The sequence below is a fragment of the Anguilla anguilla genome, chromosome 8 (assembly GCF_013347855.1).
Source record: "Anguilla anguilla isolate fAngAng1 chromosome 8, fAngAng1.pri, whole genome shotgun sequence".
Lineage (NCBI taxonomy): Eukaryota > Metazoa > Chordata > Actinopteri > Anguilliformes > Anguillidae > Anguilla > Anguilla anguilla.
The window spans coordinates 48,636,613-48,654,509 of NC_049208.1; the positions used below are offsets into that span (position 1 = coordinate 48,636,613).

Consider the following 17,897-nt stretch of genomic DNA (forward strand, 5'->3'; position numbering starts at 1 on the left):
ACAGTTAAATGCAAAAGTATTGGGACAGGCACACTATTTTTTTGTTTTGGCTCTGTACTTCAGCACATTGGATTTGAAATTAAATGATGAATATGAGGTTAAAGTGCAGAATGTCAGCTTTAATTTAAGTGTATTTACATCCATATCCTGGGATACATTACATTTTTACATTTTACATTACATAATTACAGCCCTTTAAATATACAGTCACCCCATTAAGGGAACCAAAACAGCACAAACTGTGGGTAATAATAGCATTGGGTAATAATGAGATTACTTGAGCCGATCACATGACCACAGCAAGCGTTCTCAGCACTGAGCATGTGCGGGTGAACAGACTCACCTGTGCGTGGACCCTCCGACCTGGCTGTAGAGCGAGGTTTCTGAAACGAGGAGGTGTCCGTCATTAAACATGCTTCTGTCATGCGTCACATTGAGAAGCTATGACATCAGACTGAGGTCTTTATCACTGACCAAGTGGCAAAGCCATCAGCTGAATGGATGCACTGCATTTTACACATGTACTAACTGACAGATAAAGAGTGTAAGACAGACAGACAGACACGCAGGCAGACAGATAGACAGGCAGACAGACAAACAGACAGACGGACAGTGAGGGAGGGACAACCGGACAGGCAGGCAGACATGCAGACAGACAGGCAGGCAGGCAGACAGACTGACAGACAGACAGACAGAGACAGTGAGGAAGGGACAAGCGGACAGACAGACAGACAGACAGACAGTGAGGGAGGGAGGGACAAGCAGACAGACAGACAGACAAACAGACAGACGGACGGACAGACAGTCAGTGAGGGAGGAACAAGCGGACAGACAGACAGACAGACAGGCAGGCAGACAGACAGATAGACAGGCAGACAGACAGACAGACGGACAGTGAGGGAGGGACAACCGGACAGGCAGGCAGACAGACAGACAGACAGGCAGGCAGACAGACAGACAGACAGACAGGCAGACAGATAGACAGGCAGACAGACAAATAGACAGACGGACAGTGAGGGAGGGACAACCGGACAGGCAGGCAGACATGCAGACAGACAGTGAGGGAGGGACAGGTGAGCGGACAGACGAACACGCAGACAGACTGACAGACAGACAGAGACAGTGAGGAAGGGACAAGCGGACAGACAGATAGACAGACAGACAGTGAGTGAGGGAGGGACAAACGGACAGACAGACAGACAGATAGGCAGGCAGACAGACACAGTGAGGGAGGGACAAGCGGACAGACAGACAGACAGACACAGTGAGGGAGGGACAAACGGACAGACAGACAGACAGACAGGCAGGCAGACAGACACAGTGAGGGAGGGACAAGCAGACAGACAGACAGACAGGCAGGCAGACAGACACAGTGAGGGAGGGACAAACGGACAGACAGACAGACAGACAGACAGACAGGCAGGCAGACAGACACAGTGAGGGAGGGACAAGCGGACAGACAGACAGACAGACACAGTGAGGGAGGGACAAGCAGACAGACAGACAGACAGACACAGTGAGGGAGGGACAGACAGACAGACAGACAGACCCGGGCGACGCACCCGGCGGTCTCACCGTAGCAGTGTGAGCGGGGGCGCAGCGGGGGTTTGGGCGAGCGAGGCCGGGGTCGGGTCTCCACACCGTGGCACAGAGACGGAGCTGAAGCACTACAGCCCTGCAACTGAGTGGACTGACCCTGAGAGAGAGAGAGAGAAAGGGGGAGAGTGTGTGAGGGAGAGAGAGAGAGAAAGAGAGAGAGACAGCAGCTCCATTCATACTGTGGAGCATTATACGGCACACACTGCATCTATTCATACAGCACACTTTCCTTTCACACAAACACACACACACATACACACCCACAACCTTGCAAAAACATACACACACACACACACACACACACACTGCAAGCGTGCATGTACTGGTGTGTGATCACACCTTACCCTGTGTGTGCAAGTGTCTGTACTTGTGTCTCTACAATAATACAGGGCTGACTGACACCCAGGCAGTCCAATCGCAGCGCAGCGACTGGGCCACGCCTCACCTCCAGTACGGAGTAGTGCTGCGGCTCTGGCCCCGCCTCCTCCTCGGTGAGGGACTGCAGGGACCCCGGCTCCTGGCCGTACTGAGGGAAGGGGACCCGGCGCGGGTCCGGGCTCCTCTGTGGCCCCAGGGCCCCACACAGCAGCTTCTCCATCTCCTCCGGGTCCAGATCCTCCAGGCTCACACTGAGAGGGGGAAGGGGGGCGAGGTGGGGTGAGGCGGGGACAGAGAGAGAGTGAGGGGGAGAAGAAAGGAAGGGAAGAGGGGGAGCAAGGGTAAGACAGAGAGAGATAGAGAGGAGAGAGGGTTGGGTAGATAGAGGGAGAGAATAGAGAGAGGGGGGATGGGAGAGAGAGAAAGAAAGAGGTTAGGAAAAGGAGAGGGAGAGGAAGGGGAGTGTAGAGAGCAGAAAAGAAAGAGGGAGGGAAGAAAGAGGGATGCAAAGAAAGAGGAAGGAATTGAAAGAGAATGAGAGAGGGAGGTGGATGGAGAAGAAGAATTTTAAAAGGAGAGGAAAGGCAAAGAGGCATAATGACAGCAAGAGACAGTTGAACAAAGTTAAGGGGAGAGAGAGAGGATGGAGGGACAAGGAGAAGGAGAGAAGGTGAAAAATAAAAAGAGAGAGGGAATATTGGGATGCAAGGATACCAGAGGAAGGAGAAAACAAAATGTGCAAGCAATTTTTAAAATGAGGTTTGATTATCTGGAGAATCACATTTAAATTTTTTTTTACCTCAGAGTCAATTCTGAGAGGAGAAAAAACCCAAAAGAACACCACAAGTCAGTCACACTACAGTACACATTAATTATCTTTCAGCGACAAACAAACTATTACCATCAACTATCAGCACTCCCCATCAGCATTATGACTCCTCCCCCTTCAGAGAGAGACATTACTGACAAGCACAATCACAGCCGTTACCGCCAAACCGTTACCTCATATGTCTCACAGCGGTCGCTATCTCCATCCCTAACTCACACACTTAACTCACACCGCCACTCCACCAAACTACATCAGACCGCTAACTCACATCCCTAACTTACATCCCTAACTCACACACTTAACTCACACCGCCACTCCACCAAACCACATCATACCGCTAACTCACATCCCTAACTCACACACTTAACTCACATCGCCACTCCACCAAACTACATCATACCGCTAACTCACATCCCTAACTTACATCCCTAACTCACACACTTAACTCACACCGCCACTCCACCGAACTACATCATACCGCTAACTCACATCCCTAACTTACATCCCTATCTCAACTACACTGCAAACCCACACCGCTAACTCACATCCCTAACTCACACACTTAACTCACACCGCCACTCCGCCAAACTACATCATACCGCTAACTCACATCCCTATCTCACACATTTAACTCACACTAACTCACACAGCTAACACACACAGCTAACTCACATCGCTAACCCACACTGCTAACACACACTGCTAACTCACACCGCTAACACACACCACTAACACACACTGCTAACTCACATCGCTAACCCACACTGCTAACACACACTGCTAACTCACACCGCTAACACACACCACTAACACACACTGCTAACTCACATCGCTAACACACACTGCTAACTCACACCGCTAACACACACTGCTAACTCACACCACTAACTAACACTGCTAACACAAACCGCTAACTCACACCACTAACACACACTGCTAACTCACACTGCTAACACACACCGCTAACTTGCATTGCTAAATCACACCACTAACTCACACTGCTAACTCATACAGCTAATTCACACCACTAACACACACTGCTATCTCACACTGCTAAATCACACCACTAACTCACACTGCTAATTCACACTGCTAACTAACAGTGCTAAATCACACAAATAACTCACCCTGCTAAATCACACTGCTAAATCACACCGCTAACTCACACTGCTAAATCACACTGCTAAATCACACCGCTAACTCACACTGCTAACTCACACTGCTAAATCACACCGCTAAATCACACTGCTAAATCACACCGCTAACTCACACCACTAACTCACACTGCTAAATCACACCGCTAACTCACAGCCCCAAGTTACACCGCTAAATCACACTGCTAATTCACACCGCTAAATCACCCTGCTAACTCACACCGATAACTCACAGCCCCAAGTTACACCGCTAACTCACACCGCTAACTCACACCGATAACTCACACAACTTCCAGCGCTTACTTTGGTCTCTCTCACCACTGGAGGTGCCAGAACTCCCAAGAAAAATACATCATCCCTACAGCTGATGCTATCCCTACTATCAGGAGAGGCTGACCAGCGCTATCTATGTTAGCGTTTCCTGCTTGAATCCTCCTCTAAGACTGTGTGTAGCGGTATAGCGATAGAGGCAGGGCCCTGCAGTGGTACAATGCCAGCCCAGTGCCACACTGGCCCGGACAACAGGTTCAGTGTGCTGGGCGGGTGGGGGGCGGACAATGGAGCCATGGGGTCCCAGGGCCCATCATATAGATCTGCCTGTGTCCCCCCACACAGAGAGGGGGCTGTGATAGGGATAGCCCCCATTTGCGGTAAAGCCGGGATGTCCCCATTTTACCCCCCGCTGATGATGCGCCATCGACGACTGTCACAGAGAGGGAGGGGAGGAGCAGGACTGAAACAGGTGGTCTGAGCGTCCTCCCATGTTCAAAGGGCCTATGTCTATCATGTGCATTTCAGAAGCTTTGAGTCAAGCGCTTAGTCAGTGTTAAAAAAGGTCAGGTCCAGCTGAAAGCTTGGATAAATGCCTCAGACAGGGTCAGTAATGTTTTCTGCTTTTCTGATTTATTGTGTCTTATTTGGAATGAACGAGATTTGAGAGCATTGTACGCCAAACACAACAATGCAGTTATCATTATTAGTATTAGTAATATTAATGTTCTTGGAATGTTTTTTTAAAATTCTGCATTCTGGAGCTCTGTGTTCTAGAACTCGATTGCTTTCAATTACCAGCAGTGATTGTTACATCAGCATTAGAATGTTCAATTAAGAACATTCTAATCACATATTTGTAATCTCACACCGTAAAGTATTGATAGCTTAGTAGTACTTTAGCAACTTCGTTTGTAACATCTCGTAATGAGATCTTATTGACGATGCCACCTTATCTGATGGTAAGAAACTTCCCTTGTCGTCCGGTGCACTTCTGGCAAATCTTCAAAATTGACACAAAGTTTACAGTTAGTGGTGCTGACCTGCAGTCTCCTGCACCCAGCGCTGCACAGAAGTCATATCTGAAAAGCCAACCGCACACACGGGTTGCAATCGGCATAGCCTCCTGGCACATGCATAATAGCTCCCTCGATCTTTCGACAGTCAAACACGGATACTTTAACCCTCCTGCAATAATCCTTAACTTCTTACGGCCTGGCACTTAAGATTTCCCTTGCGGCGGCGTCAGCGACTGTCGGTCTTCCCCGGTCCCGGACGGATCATTTGGGAGCGTAATAATCGCCCTATTGTTAGCGCGAGGCCAGAGTCGTTTACCAGCGACGCTGAGCGCCCGTTCTACGGACGCTATGAAAAAAAAAACAGTTGCAGTCGGGCTGAAAGCATCGCCGTTTCCGACACAGAAAACCTCGTTTCAGTAAAAAAAGGTTTGGAGAGACGAATCCACGGTTCAAGAACGCTGCGGGCTGTGTTGGTTCTCACTGGTACTTCATTTATCGGTTAAAGTAAGTGATTGCACAGTTAACTCACCTCTCCTGCTTTCTTTGGTCTAAACAAAGACCAAACTCTGGACGGAGTGTAGCACAGTGGGTAAGGAACTGGGCTCGTAACCGAAAGGTCGCAGGTTCGATTCCCGGGTAAGGACACTGCTGTTGTACCCTTAAGCAAGGTACTTAACCCAAATTGCTTCAGTATATATCCAGCTGTATAAATGGATACAATGTAAAAAGTTGTGTAAGTCGCTCTGGATAAGAGCGTCTGCTAAATGCCTGTAATGTAATAATGTAAACATGCTGATTTTCAGTTAAGAACAAAAAACCAGCAGACCCCGCTGCAGTCCTGGGCCAAATCCACAGCCCACACAAGTAGCTGGGCCGCGGGAACAAATTTAATCGTCACGAGAAGGACGGTCAAGTGAGATCTACTGACGTACTCAGGGGAAAAGGCTTTCCAGAGACCTGCACAAATTAATCTGTTCAATAAACAAAATCAATAAACAGACATCTTCCATTAGGCTAGATTAGTGCTCATTCGTTCGTCTACAACTGCTGCTGACAAGCAGCGAGCAGATAATGAATCAGACAGATTCAGCAGGCTGGCAGCGAGAAAATTAAAGTGTTAATGTGAACCGGTGTTGAGGGAATTCGCTCAGGAGCTGAACAAAGACTTGCAGAGAGAGAGAGAGAGAGACAGGTGGAAAAAGAGCAAACTCAGCAGAACTACACTGGTTCATTCAAGAGCTGTCAGGAGAAGAAATGAGGAAGATTTGAAAAGACAGATAAAAGACAAAACCACACTGAGCAGTGAGAGAGCAAGGAAAAACTTCAGCAAGCAGCATAATGTTCACACAACATGCAAACGGGAGCGTTCACAGAAAGCCAGTGTGTAGCATCGGGCAAACCTGTGAAATGGGTGGAGCTACCACGCACTACCAATCATAGAGCTTCGTCACGGAGGATGAAATCTTCTGATTGGCTCATAGCAGTCACAGTCACTTCCAGTATGTCCAAGTGAAAAAAAGAATGTGTCCGAAACAACCACCAAATTACTGCGTCTTCAAAATACGTACTACATGCTAAACATACTGCCTACTGTTTAATGTGAACCTTTAGAGTATGCAATAGGCAGTATGCAAAAAAATATCCTCTATGCTATTTTCCAACGGTACTGTGGAAGTGTCATAAGACATCCTGCTCTTGTAGCAAAAAGACCCACTTCTTCCTCTCTTATTTATGGCACCCAAAGATGGCTCCGCCTCTTCCTCTCTATAAGACCTCATAATAAGTATGATTTACTTCCTGAAAAGTGTGCATCTGAACACACACAGTGAACAGCTGAACACAACTTCCTCATCCAGTAAACTCAGCTTACACACTCCGTAGAAGGTAAGTAAGTTGTTCCGGACACGACCTTAATAATAACGGAGAGAAGTGGGGAAAGAGCGCCCCCTACCTGCGGGCCTCGTTGGGCGGGCAGCCCGGCGCCACGGCCCCGGGCTCCCAGCTGTGCCTCCTCCAGGGGTCCAGGTGCGCCAGGTGGCGGCTGCGCAGGGCCCGAAGGGTCACGGGGCTTGCGTTGCCGGGCGGAGGCGGGGAGGGGCAAGGGGAGCAGGGGGGCGGGGCCGGGCAGGGGACGCTGGTAAAGGGGTCGACGGGGTAGCGGGAGAGGGGGGGAGAGGGCGGAGGCGTGGCCATCATCTGCATTGGGTGAAAGGAGAGAGAATGGGAGGGGCGAGAGGGAAGAATAAATCACTTTAGTGTCGTGTTTGAATGTTCTACAGCACGGCTGCCCACCCCTGTTCCTGGAGATTTACTATCATGTAGGTTTCAATTTTAGCCCTAATTTGGCTGAACCCCAAAGACTGCATATTATATTTTTAACACAACTCAATCTGCCTCCACAGGCACTGCCTATCTTTCTCCGTGTGTGATTATTTACTGTATGATATTCATTCACACCTGCAGGCAGAAAAATTCAAATAAATATCAGAATACAGGTTGCGGTGTAGCATATGCACACGGTAGCATGGTTAGGGAGCTGGGCTTGTAAGCCAGAGGTTGCAGGTTTGATTCCCAGGCAGGGAGCCGCTGTGACATCTTTAAGTAAGGCGCTTAACCTGAATTGCTTCCGTGTACATATGCTGTAGAGCTGTGTAAATGGACACAAGGTAATATTGCGTAATTATCCACAGATGAAGTGTGTCTGTTAAATGGCAGCAACTTAAAGTGTCAGCAGTTCAAGGAGAACAATAAAAAAACAAGTCGCTCCGAAGCATTTTCAGCGCAAAGCGTGTCTGTTCTCACAGGAAGTGCATGTGTGGTTCGACAGGAGCGACCAACCGTAAAAGCCTGTCCGGTGAACATTAACAAACGATTCGCAGTTTAAATTTCCTGCTGCGAAATTAGGCCTTTATTCCTTCAACAGGCAATGTGTAACGCAGGCTGACTCTACCGTGCGTGTCTGTGCAGCGTCGTCCTCCGGGCCCATTATCAGAGGGAGAGCGACCCCTAGAGGCGGCGAGCTGTCATGACCGCTTCAACGAGCTCCTATTGACTTATACACTCGCTCCACCTGAAGATTGCAAAAAAAAGATTGGAGAGAGGGGGAGGGGTGGTTTGGGGTATAATTACATTCAGGAAAAGATTACCCATATTACAATTCCAACAACACCCCCGCCGGCACAAAGAACTTCCTTTACAGGTTGGTAGAAAAGGAGGCGATGATGATTTCAGCTGCGAAATATGGTTACCTGAACCCCCTAGCGAAAAAGAAAAGGCGCTGACTAGCGGACCTGAAAATAAAACTGAAGAAGAAGAAAGGCCCCACGCCCTGTTTTTCGCCAATGCAGTATTTAATAGCCAACGATTCGAGCCCCACCTGCGACACTGACTATGAAGATCATGTGACACACGCAAACCTGGATACGATCACAGAACGCAGAAAAAGAACAAAAGTAATTAAGTAATTATACCGTCTGATGAAAAACACGTTTTTCAACGTACAAAAATGCCAAGTCACTCACACATACAAAGTGCTGTCTGTCAGTCATTACTTCAAATCTAGGCACCTCAAAAACATTACTTCAAAACAATTTAGGAAACATTGGGTAGCATTGCCTGGGAATACAGCTTGTTGTGAGCTAAGATAGGCAATATTGTTTCAAGTAACCTGGCACAATTTTAACATCAATACTCTGACAGATTACTTCTAGACAGTGCTTTGAATGTGTGAGTAACTTGGCATTTTTGTACAATGAAAATATGTTGTTCATCAGATATCATTTCTTTTTGTACTGTGTTTGTTATGATTTAGTGATAATAGTAATTCGTATAAATGTAGGCTATGAGAAACATGCATACACATACATGCATGCAAACACATTCTAGAAAGACATAGGCATGGACTAATTCATTTTCCCTTTACCATGAATGACAAATAAATTAAAGTGTATGTCATTTTTAAATGGAAGCGTTTTTTTTAATGGGCTATTGTACATGGCAGACCTACTAATTGTTTGTATGCTGGTAGAGGATATATAGGGCTGGCTAACATTCATTTAGAAATGTGGCGTTGCAGGGTAGCAACAGTAGCCTAGTTAACAAGACCAGGTCAAAACCTAGTATATGGCTGGACCGGCCGGACCAATGGTGTGACGTCATAACTCGGCCGACCAATGGTGTAACTTCGTCACTCACTCAGTCAGTCACAGACATTTGCGTTTGTAGGGCTGGCCCCGCTGTTGCAGTCCAGCCAAAACCATAGGAACGGCAGAACAGTCCTTTGCCATCGTCACTTTCGTCTCGTTAGCAAGGTAGCTAACGTTAAACTCAGTCAAAATGCCAAAAGCGGAACTCTCTAAAGTGAGGGTGTATTTTATTTGGATTTCAGAAATATGAACGAGTTTACCGCAAAGCTTGTACGGACGCAAAAGCAATAGTTTAAATGTTTTAGTTGTAGTTACCCAGCAAGGCAGTGTAATGAGTAAGCAGTTTTTAAGAGTCTGAGGAGGGATTCGAACCTAGTCTGTCACTCATCCAAAAGTGTCGCAGGTGTCTCTCACTAGTTAATTTACCGGTTAAATCACCTCTAAAAGCCAATATAGGAATCTTTGTCTACCCAAAGCTGGATCAATGGTATATTTGAGCACAGCAAGAACTTTTGTACAAAAAACTGTTTTGATATGTGGAAGCAGAGAAACTTCCCCACTGCTGTCATTAATCCTCTATATCACTCTAGAGCAGAGGTGGGCATCGAGGGATGTATCTGTTTCTGGTTTTCATGCCAACTTCTGGCCTTAATTACTCCTGAATTACACCCTCCGACATTTCTTGATAAGCACATGAATGACAGCCAAAGACTGTTCGTGTGTCTCCATATGAGACCTTTTCTTGTCATCTAAACTACGAGTGAACCAGTTCTGGTGCATACAGCCAGTTAGCTCATTTGTCCAGGGCAAATGGTGTAAACAGAAGCCTGCATACACACTGGTCCTCCAGGACCGGAACTGCCCAATCCTGCTCAACAGGTAAGCGTGCAGAGTAGAGGTGGAGTACGGTGACCCACATCAGGGGTTCAAACCCGCAACCCTGAGGTACAGAGTTCCTGTGCCTCCCCTGCAGATCGGTGTGACGTTTCCACTTTGCGTTCAGGGTCTAAATTGATAAGATATACCTGATGGGAAAAACCTGGCCCCAGAATGAGTGAAACGGTTACAAAACAAAAATAAAGATGCCACAGATAGATCATAAAATGAAGACCGTTATCAGTTTTAAAGTGGGTAAATGTTCGTTGAGCGGGTGACCGTGTGTCATTGCTGCAGTTATTTTGACTGGGTTCAGCTCAAAGCACTGATTTCTAGTTTAGAAAATACAACAGAAGCTGAAATTAATGTAAATGACCTTGTGGACTCACTCAGACTCAGGTCCTATAAAATAGGCCTTCTGTAATTTTATGAGGGGCAATAGTTAACTATTTATCACTAGCCTGCGTGGGAAGGTTGTGTGTGTGCGTGTGTGTGTGTGCGTCTCTGTGAAGGTCTGTTGGGTGTGTGTGTGTATGCGTTGTACTGAGTTTGTGTGCGTGTGTCTGTGAGGGTGTGTGTGCATGTGTTGTGTTGTATGTTGAGTGTGCGTGCGTGTGTGTATGTGTTGTGTGCGTCTGTCTGTGAGGGTGTGTGTGCATGTGTTGTGTTGTATGTGTGTGTGTGGGTATGTGTGTGTGTGTGTGAGTGTGGTGTGTATGTGTGAAAGAGTGTGTGTGTGAGAGAGAGAGAGTGCGTGCGGTGTGTGTGTGTGTTGCATGAGTATATACACAACCAAGTACAAGCCCATATTCATTGCCCCAGGGCTTTTAAAAGTGTACTGCAGGAACACCCTGCAATCACCTGCTGGGTGAGCAGCTCAGAGATAAGACTGTGATTAACTACCAGCGTGAAGGGTACCGTGTTCCACTGCAGGGCCCATCGCTGCAGATGCTGTCAAACACAGCACAGACTCAACCCTGCCTCAGAGCAGCATAATGGGCAAGGGGCTGGTCTTATAACCGAAGGGTCACGGGTTCGATTCCCGGGGAGAGCACCGTTATTGCACCCTCACGCAAGGCACTTGGCATTGCTTCAGAGTATTATCCAACAAAAGGGAGGCAATGTTAAAAAAAAAAAAAAATTGTGTAAGGCACTCTGGATAAATGTAAAGGGTGTGTTTTCATTTCTCCCTGGCTTCCTTCCAAACATAGTCCTCCCACAGCACACTCATTTCTATCTTTCCAGAAGCTCTGCTTCTCTTTCTCCCCACTCACACCCCAGCCCTGTCCGTGTCAGTCCCGTGCTCTTTCCGTCTCCCCCCCCCCCGGCCTTTTTTTTAGGGCCCGGCCCGTTCAGCCTCTCCCGGCGGGACGGCCCGGCCTCGTTCAGCCCTGCAGTGCAAACACGGGGCACAATGGAGCGCGGCGCTGAGTCAGCCGCTCGGTTAGCCTTGAGGGTGGGAGCCCGCGTGTGACTGCGCATTCACATACGTGTGTGCGTGTGCGTGCGTGTGTGACGTGTGTGTGTGTGTGTGTGTGTGCGCGTTTTACTGCCAACTGCCAAGAACAGAGTAATTAAATTCGAGAGCACAGTTCCTGGAGCTCTCACGCAGGTTTCCTTTACTCTCACGCAAAAAATATACACTACGTGGCCAAAAGTATGTGGACTCCTGACTTCCAACATCTAAGCCAAAATTATGGCCATTAATGTGGAGTCGGTCCACCATTTGCTGCTATACCAGCCTTCACTCTCCTGGGTGAACTAGATGTTGGGAGCGTTGCTGGGATTTGCTTCCATTCAGTCAGAAGAGCATCAGTGAGGTCAAGCACTGATTGGGCAATTTGGCCTGGCTCGCAGTTGGCTTTCCAGTTGATTCCAAAGGTGTTGGGACGGGGTGGAGGTCAAGGCTCTGTGCAGGCCAGTCAAGTTCTTCCACACCGTTCTCGACAAAACCATGTCAAAATGGACCTTGCCGTGTGCCCACTGCCAGGCTGAAACTGGAAAGGGCCTTCCCCAAACTGTCGGGGAAGCACAGAATCATCTAGAATGTGATTGTTAGTGGTAGTATTAAGATTTGCCTTCACTGGAACTAAGGGGCCTAGCCCAAACCATGAATAACTGGCCCAGACCAAGGGGCGTCCAAATACTTTCGGCCATACAGTGTATGTGCGTCCTCAAATCTACCCTGCTCGCACAAAACCGTATGCATAGGCGGCTTCTCTCGCTGTTCACCAGGTAGAATTTTGCCTTTCTGACTGTCGTTTTCTGGCCGGTAATGCCCATGGGTATTGTAGTATTCAGTGCCATTTGACAAACCGAACTTACAGGAAAAACATGACTTCTCATAAACGAAGTTGAAAGATTTATAACCAAAGGATATAAAATAACCATGAAGTATCGTTTAATTGCCCGGGAGCCTCCCTGGTTCTGTGTCGTAAAATCGTAAAAGTAAAATTGCTAGTGGGAATTCTGAATGGGAAAACACTTCCTGAACCAAAGGCTGCACCCTTCTCCAACCAATGAGAACGGAGGGGAGGAGTAGGCCTAACAATTTCATTGGTCAAACCCTTAACCTACTCTCCTTGGTGTATGACTTTCAGCTGTGCTTTTGCTCAGAAAACGAGGAGAGAGTGAGGAGAGGGAAGTTTGAGCGAGAACACAGAGACGTTCACGAGAACGTGGGATGAATTTGAACGTGCACAGGTACTCTCCAAGTGAGACACTAGACAACTCGTGCAAGAGAAGAGTATATTTGAGAGCGTGCGTACAGTGTTGTGCGAGAGCAGGGTGAATTTGAATATAATTTTTCAAGAGAGAAAAGGAAATCTGCATAAGAGCTGAAGGAACCGTGCTCCCGCATTTCATAACTCCGTTCTCGACAGTTTACAGTAAAGTAACACCGTACGTGCGCGCATAGGTGTGTGCACTTGACAGGAACTCCGTCAAAACCCTTATGACATCACGAACCTCCAGCATCCCAGAGTTTCAACATCCTGAAGTCTTCGGTGCCTTCAGTCTGGGGTCTCCGAAAGTTCGCACTGGGCTGCAGCATCACCTCCAGTATCAGGTCTAACTGTCAATCGGAGAGAATTAAACTCTCTGTGGGTGGTGTGACGCGGCATGCGTAGCCTTCCAGCTCAGTGGGAGAGTCTTTCCGGGTGACATTCTAGCACGTTCCATGGAGTTTTCCCACACAACTCCCTGGTGTATGCGGCACGATCACATCCCCACCCTCTCCACTATGCTAACGTTCACCCGCTAACGGCTGGCACGTGCGCACATCAGTCAGTGGTACCGCGCTGGGCCCGTGGGGGCAAACTTAGGCCTCAGTGCCATGACTGCAGGGGTTCAGTTTAAAGGAAGACGGGGGCAGGATGGTGCACCTCACATTAATTCAGATTTCTGGAAACTGCCCCCTCCGGTGAAGCGGGTGAAAGCTGTCCTCCGCCCAGCAACTCCACCTCGTGATTTAAAAAAAATATTTTTTATCAATGGAAACCAACTTTATTGGCCTGTGAATACTGCCACCATGTTGTGTTATTTGTTACCTAGCAACTGTGACTGATCGAAAGAGCAATTACACCTTGAGCAAACGACTCCATATGTCAACATTTTTGCTGATTCTGTCAACAATTTTTATTTTTACTTTTTTTTTTTTTTTTTTTTTAAACAAATCACCCACTGCATGTTGGGACTCGCTCTCAGTGAGTCATGTGATCAGCTCAGAGAACCCGCAGGTATACCTGTGCGCCTGAGCTCACCTATAGGTCAGAGGTCAGAGGACACCTTCAGATGCGAAACGCAGGAACACAGCGAGGAAGAATGACCTCTCTTCCCCCCTTCATCCCTCCCTCTCTCCTTCTACTGCTCTTCCAGACCTGTCTCTCTCCATCCCCCACCTCCTGCACCTCAGTCCCTCCCCTTGTCCCTCCTCCTCCCATCCCTCCCCCTCTCTCCCTCCTTCTCTTTTGTCTCCTACCATCCTTTCTTATTCCGTTTGGAGTCGGGAATGGCAGGGGCCTTAAAAGCCCATTGTGGCTCCACTGTAGGAACAGCTTGGGGCCTGCTTTGCATTCATGGCTATAGCAACGACCAGACCACAAGCCGTCAGATCGCTTAAATCCCCAAAAAAAACAGTATTCCCAAACTTTCTGACTCCTCTGTGAACCGGTCAGGCATCTCAGTTCCCAGGAACAGTCAAATCCAAGCCACCAACTGTAGGCTAAACTACACTGGCTTAATAGGCTTAACACACTGAGTCTTAACTATGGACTTAAACTTGGTAAGGAACGTGAATGATTGAATATACAGTATATACAGAATATACCTGCAGCTATTTCAGAGGTCCTGGTTAGCGCCGAACAAAGCCAAAATATCTGTTTTTCAATCATATGCTCACCCTTTATTAACTTATAATATTAAGCAATTGCATCCCACACTCTCTGGTCTTTTTTTTCCATACACAGCTGATAAACATGGCGACAGCTACATACAACACTAAAGGCGCTAAAAACAGGAGAACACAGCAGCAGGTAGAGCTGAGCCACAGCAACAAACACCGCCATTATGCACCGCTATTAGCCCCCCCCCCCCCCCCCCCCATCTCGGGCCGTGCTCAATCCCTCTTTCACCTGTATATGTAAACCAGGTTTTAGAATGCAGAGATCTGTTCCAGGAGACGGAGCTCCCCCCGCCCCCCCTCCCCCACCTGTGGCAATCTCTGGGGATGCTCCGTGCTAAAGGCTAACACTTCATAAAACTGTTGGGAATCAATTCTTCTTCTGTCCCACCCCAACCCACAAACAACACCCCCCCCCCCCCCCCCATCTCTCCCACCTGAAGGGATCACACACTAAACTACATACTGTGCACACCGAGGGTCAGGATTTAGAAACGGAGGCTCGGGGCAATACAGAGAAACTACCCAGAAAACCCTGCACCAGTCTTGCCCTGAAAGTGTGGCTGAGCCGACTTGTGCAACACCAGGAAGGGAGCAGGTGAACGGCTGTGGGGTCAGCGTTGGTTCAGCTCATCATAACTGGAGCATAACCACAAACAATTTCACACTCCAAAGTCCACACACATACCTCTCTCTCATGGGTTTGTTTTATGATCTGTGAAGTATCCGTATAGCCTAACTGAGGAAATGTTGTCAAAAATTGTAGGTTCTTTTTTTAAAAACAACTGGACATGGGGCAATGCCCTGTTTAAGACATCCTAACTAAATGTCCAAGAGGGAATTTTCTGTTCCCCTTCCATCTTAGATTGCAGTTCAGAAAGGGATAATTATATGTAACCGGAGAATAGGGTAGTTTTTTTTTTTTTGGAGAGTTTGAGATGGCGAAATTGTGTGTTTGGTTTCTGGTTGCCGCAGGTGTTATTAAGCCGTCCCCATTTAACCACGTTCTCTTGCTTAATGCAGTTTAGAGCTCTCTTCATTCTAAATTCCAGACGCAAACGCTTTTCAATCACTATAGCAACGTAAATCACACCTAATCAAATTCAATGCAAACCGGAAATGGCCCTTATTGTAATTAGAACAAACACTGCAAAGTTCGACGTGTTCGGTAACTCTGGTTGGGTCTTTCTCAGTGCGCATTTCAACTTAACATCTGAAGAGAGCAGAATTAAGTTTAAAATCTATAACTCGTGCACTGGCGTATTAACAAACGCCAAGACCAACCTTCAAATTATATTAATTCGGCTCTCGCGTTCGTAGGCATAAAATGCTTGTACAAGCAGCTTTACCGATTCAATAATATAGTGTAGCTGCTAAACATCAAAGACAATGAAAAGCAAGCACTTAAAGACACAGAGCTGCCTGGGGGCTCGAGCAGTGCCTCGCGCACAAAATAGTAGCTCGCGAATTCCGTTGTTACAGAACGTTACTTTTTAGCTTCGTAACTAACAGAGGTAGCTCACGCGTACCAAGTAATAACAGGCCTATGATTAATTAATGAAGTTACTAGTGGATAACTCACCTGACAGGTATTTATTCCTTTCGTCCTTTTTAAAGTGTCGGGAATCCAAATAGAAAACCAAGCCTTACTCTGTCAGCGGGTAATGGTTTGCAAAAACGCAGCCAGAATACATTTTTGAAACTGTCCCTAGAGGTTTCCAGCTACCTGACCGTCAGTCACTTGACCCCAGCACAGAGACCACTCGGCGCATATAGTTTAGTTTCCCCCCGGTCCCAGTCTTTAATTCGCCACTCCCACTCGGCCTCCACGGATTCCCTCAGGTGTAGGATACTAGTCTGTGAGTATCCTGCTCCGCCGATCGTCTCCGGGTCTCCGCGCGAGTCTATATTTATCTGTCTGCTTCCTGTGCTCGCTGCTGGGTGCTGGCACTGTAGGTGTGCCTGTGTGACATTCTCACTGACGAGTATAGAGGTATGAGTTTTCTCTCCACTTTCCTGGTGCGATTGTGTTTTGCGGACGCGCCCCTATCGACGAGAGTACCTCAGGTACCCACTCCCTTACCCATTGCGCGTCACAGTTTTGCGCACTGTGGACTTGTTTATTTTTCGCTGACCAAATGCGTCGGTGTGTCAACCTTAAACTGTTTGCCTTCCTCCGATGGAGGTACCAGTTTGAATGAGACTACGGAGGCAATGTTTGGAATGTAGGCTTCTGTGTGAGAGAACGTTATTTTCCCTCTCCCTCATTCTCTCCATCTTGGAATGCATACTCCCTCCAGCACCATTTCTAACTTTGCCTATCATTATCTCTAGGTATTTCAACACATCCATTACACCCGAATACCATGGCTTTCACTCCAGGATACACCAGAGATAAATGTGGGGAAAAAGAGGAACAAAGATTCTCCAAAATACCTAAGAAGGAAGATCAGTATGTCAATTCAAGTAAAACCTATGGCAAAGATGAGGTTATCGCATAGGCCTACAAATAGATTAATAAAATAAAAGAAATTTTTTTTTTTTTAAAAAGAACGTGCACTGGTGACTTTAGGTTACGATCTTCCCATAAAACCTATACGGGAATTAGACGGTCATTTTATAAATAATAAATGAATGCGGTTATATCCATCAGCTATGTACGTTTTACTGTGGTTTTCATTTATTCGTTTTGCATATTCATTCGTCACAATAATTGCTCCGAATGCTTTATAAAATGCTCACGCAAAGTTTGCCGGGTGCTCTATAGCATTTGTAATGGCAAAATTAATATAAACAACTCAAGTGACAAACATAATGTGTTGTAGGAGTTAGGCAGCAAAGACATGGCTTCAGGCGACTTGCAAAATATCCCAAAAACATACGGAATGAGTTTCAGTCCAAGGACAAGTCTGTACTGTTCAGTCTTAACACAATGGCAGGTTTAAAGGGGTTCGGAATAATTTATTGTCCTGGGCTCAAAAGTCAAAATACTATCTTTATTTCTCTGTAGACTGACAATGGTTATAGTGACACATGCATACAGCGTTTCTCTCTCCTCCCCCCCCCCCCCCCCCCCCCCCCCCCATCTCCCCACAGTACAAGACAAGCTGCTTTGTCGTTTCTCAAATGTTGCTAACCCTCGCAAACGATGCACAAAGCTAATTACAAGAGGCAATGTAACACTCCTCAGTGTACACAATTGTCAGAGTTGACAGACAGTAACATAAA

General features: G+C 47.2%; 1 protein-coding gene across 2 annotated transcripts in view; it reads right to left on the bottom strand.

Moving 5' to 3' along the window:
• arhgef1a (Rho guanine nucleotide exchange factor (GEF) 1a) overlaps window positions 1-16,705 on the bottom strand; it is an 81,100-nt gene extending 64,395 nt beyond the window's left edge. The window contains exons 1-6 of one of the 2 annotated variants that reach the window (XM_035429843.1): window positions 16,252-16,705; window positions 8,200-8,319; window positions 7,201-7,445; window positions 2,045-2,228; window positions 1,576-1,696; window positions 344-383 (exon numbers count right to left, since the gene is read on the bottom strand). In XM_035429843.1, coding sequence (XP_035285734.1) covers window positions 344-383; window positions 1,576-1,696; window positions 2,045-2,228; window positions 7,201-7,445; window positions 8,200-8,235 — 626 coding nt within the window. In that variant the 5' untranslated portion in view covers window positions 8,236-8,319; window positions 16,252-16,705. Of the gene's footprint in view, window positions 1-343; window positions 384-1,575; window positions 1,697-2,044; window positions 2,229-2,878; window positions 3,310-7,200; window positions 7,446-8,199; window positions 8,320-16,251 lie in introns of those variants that run through there. The other variant, XM_035429844.1, reaches the window with a different exon arrangement.
• Window positions 16,706-17,897: the final 1,192 nt, after the last annotated feature.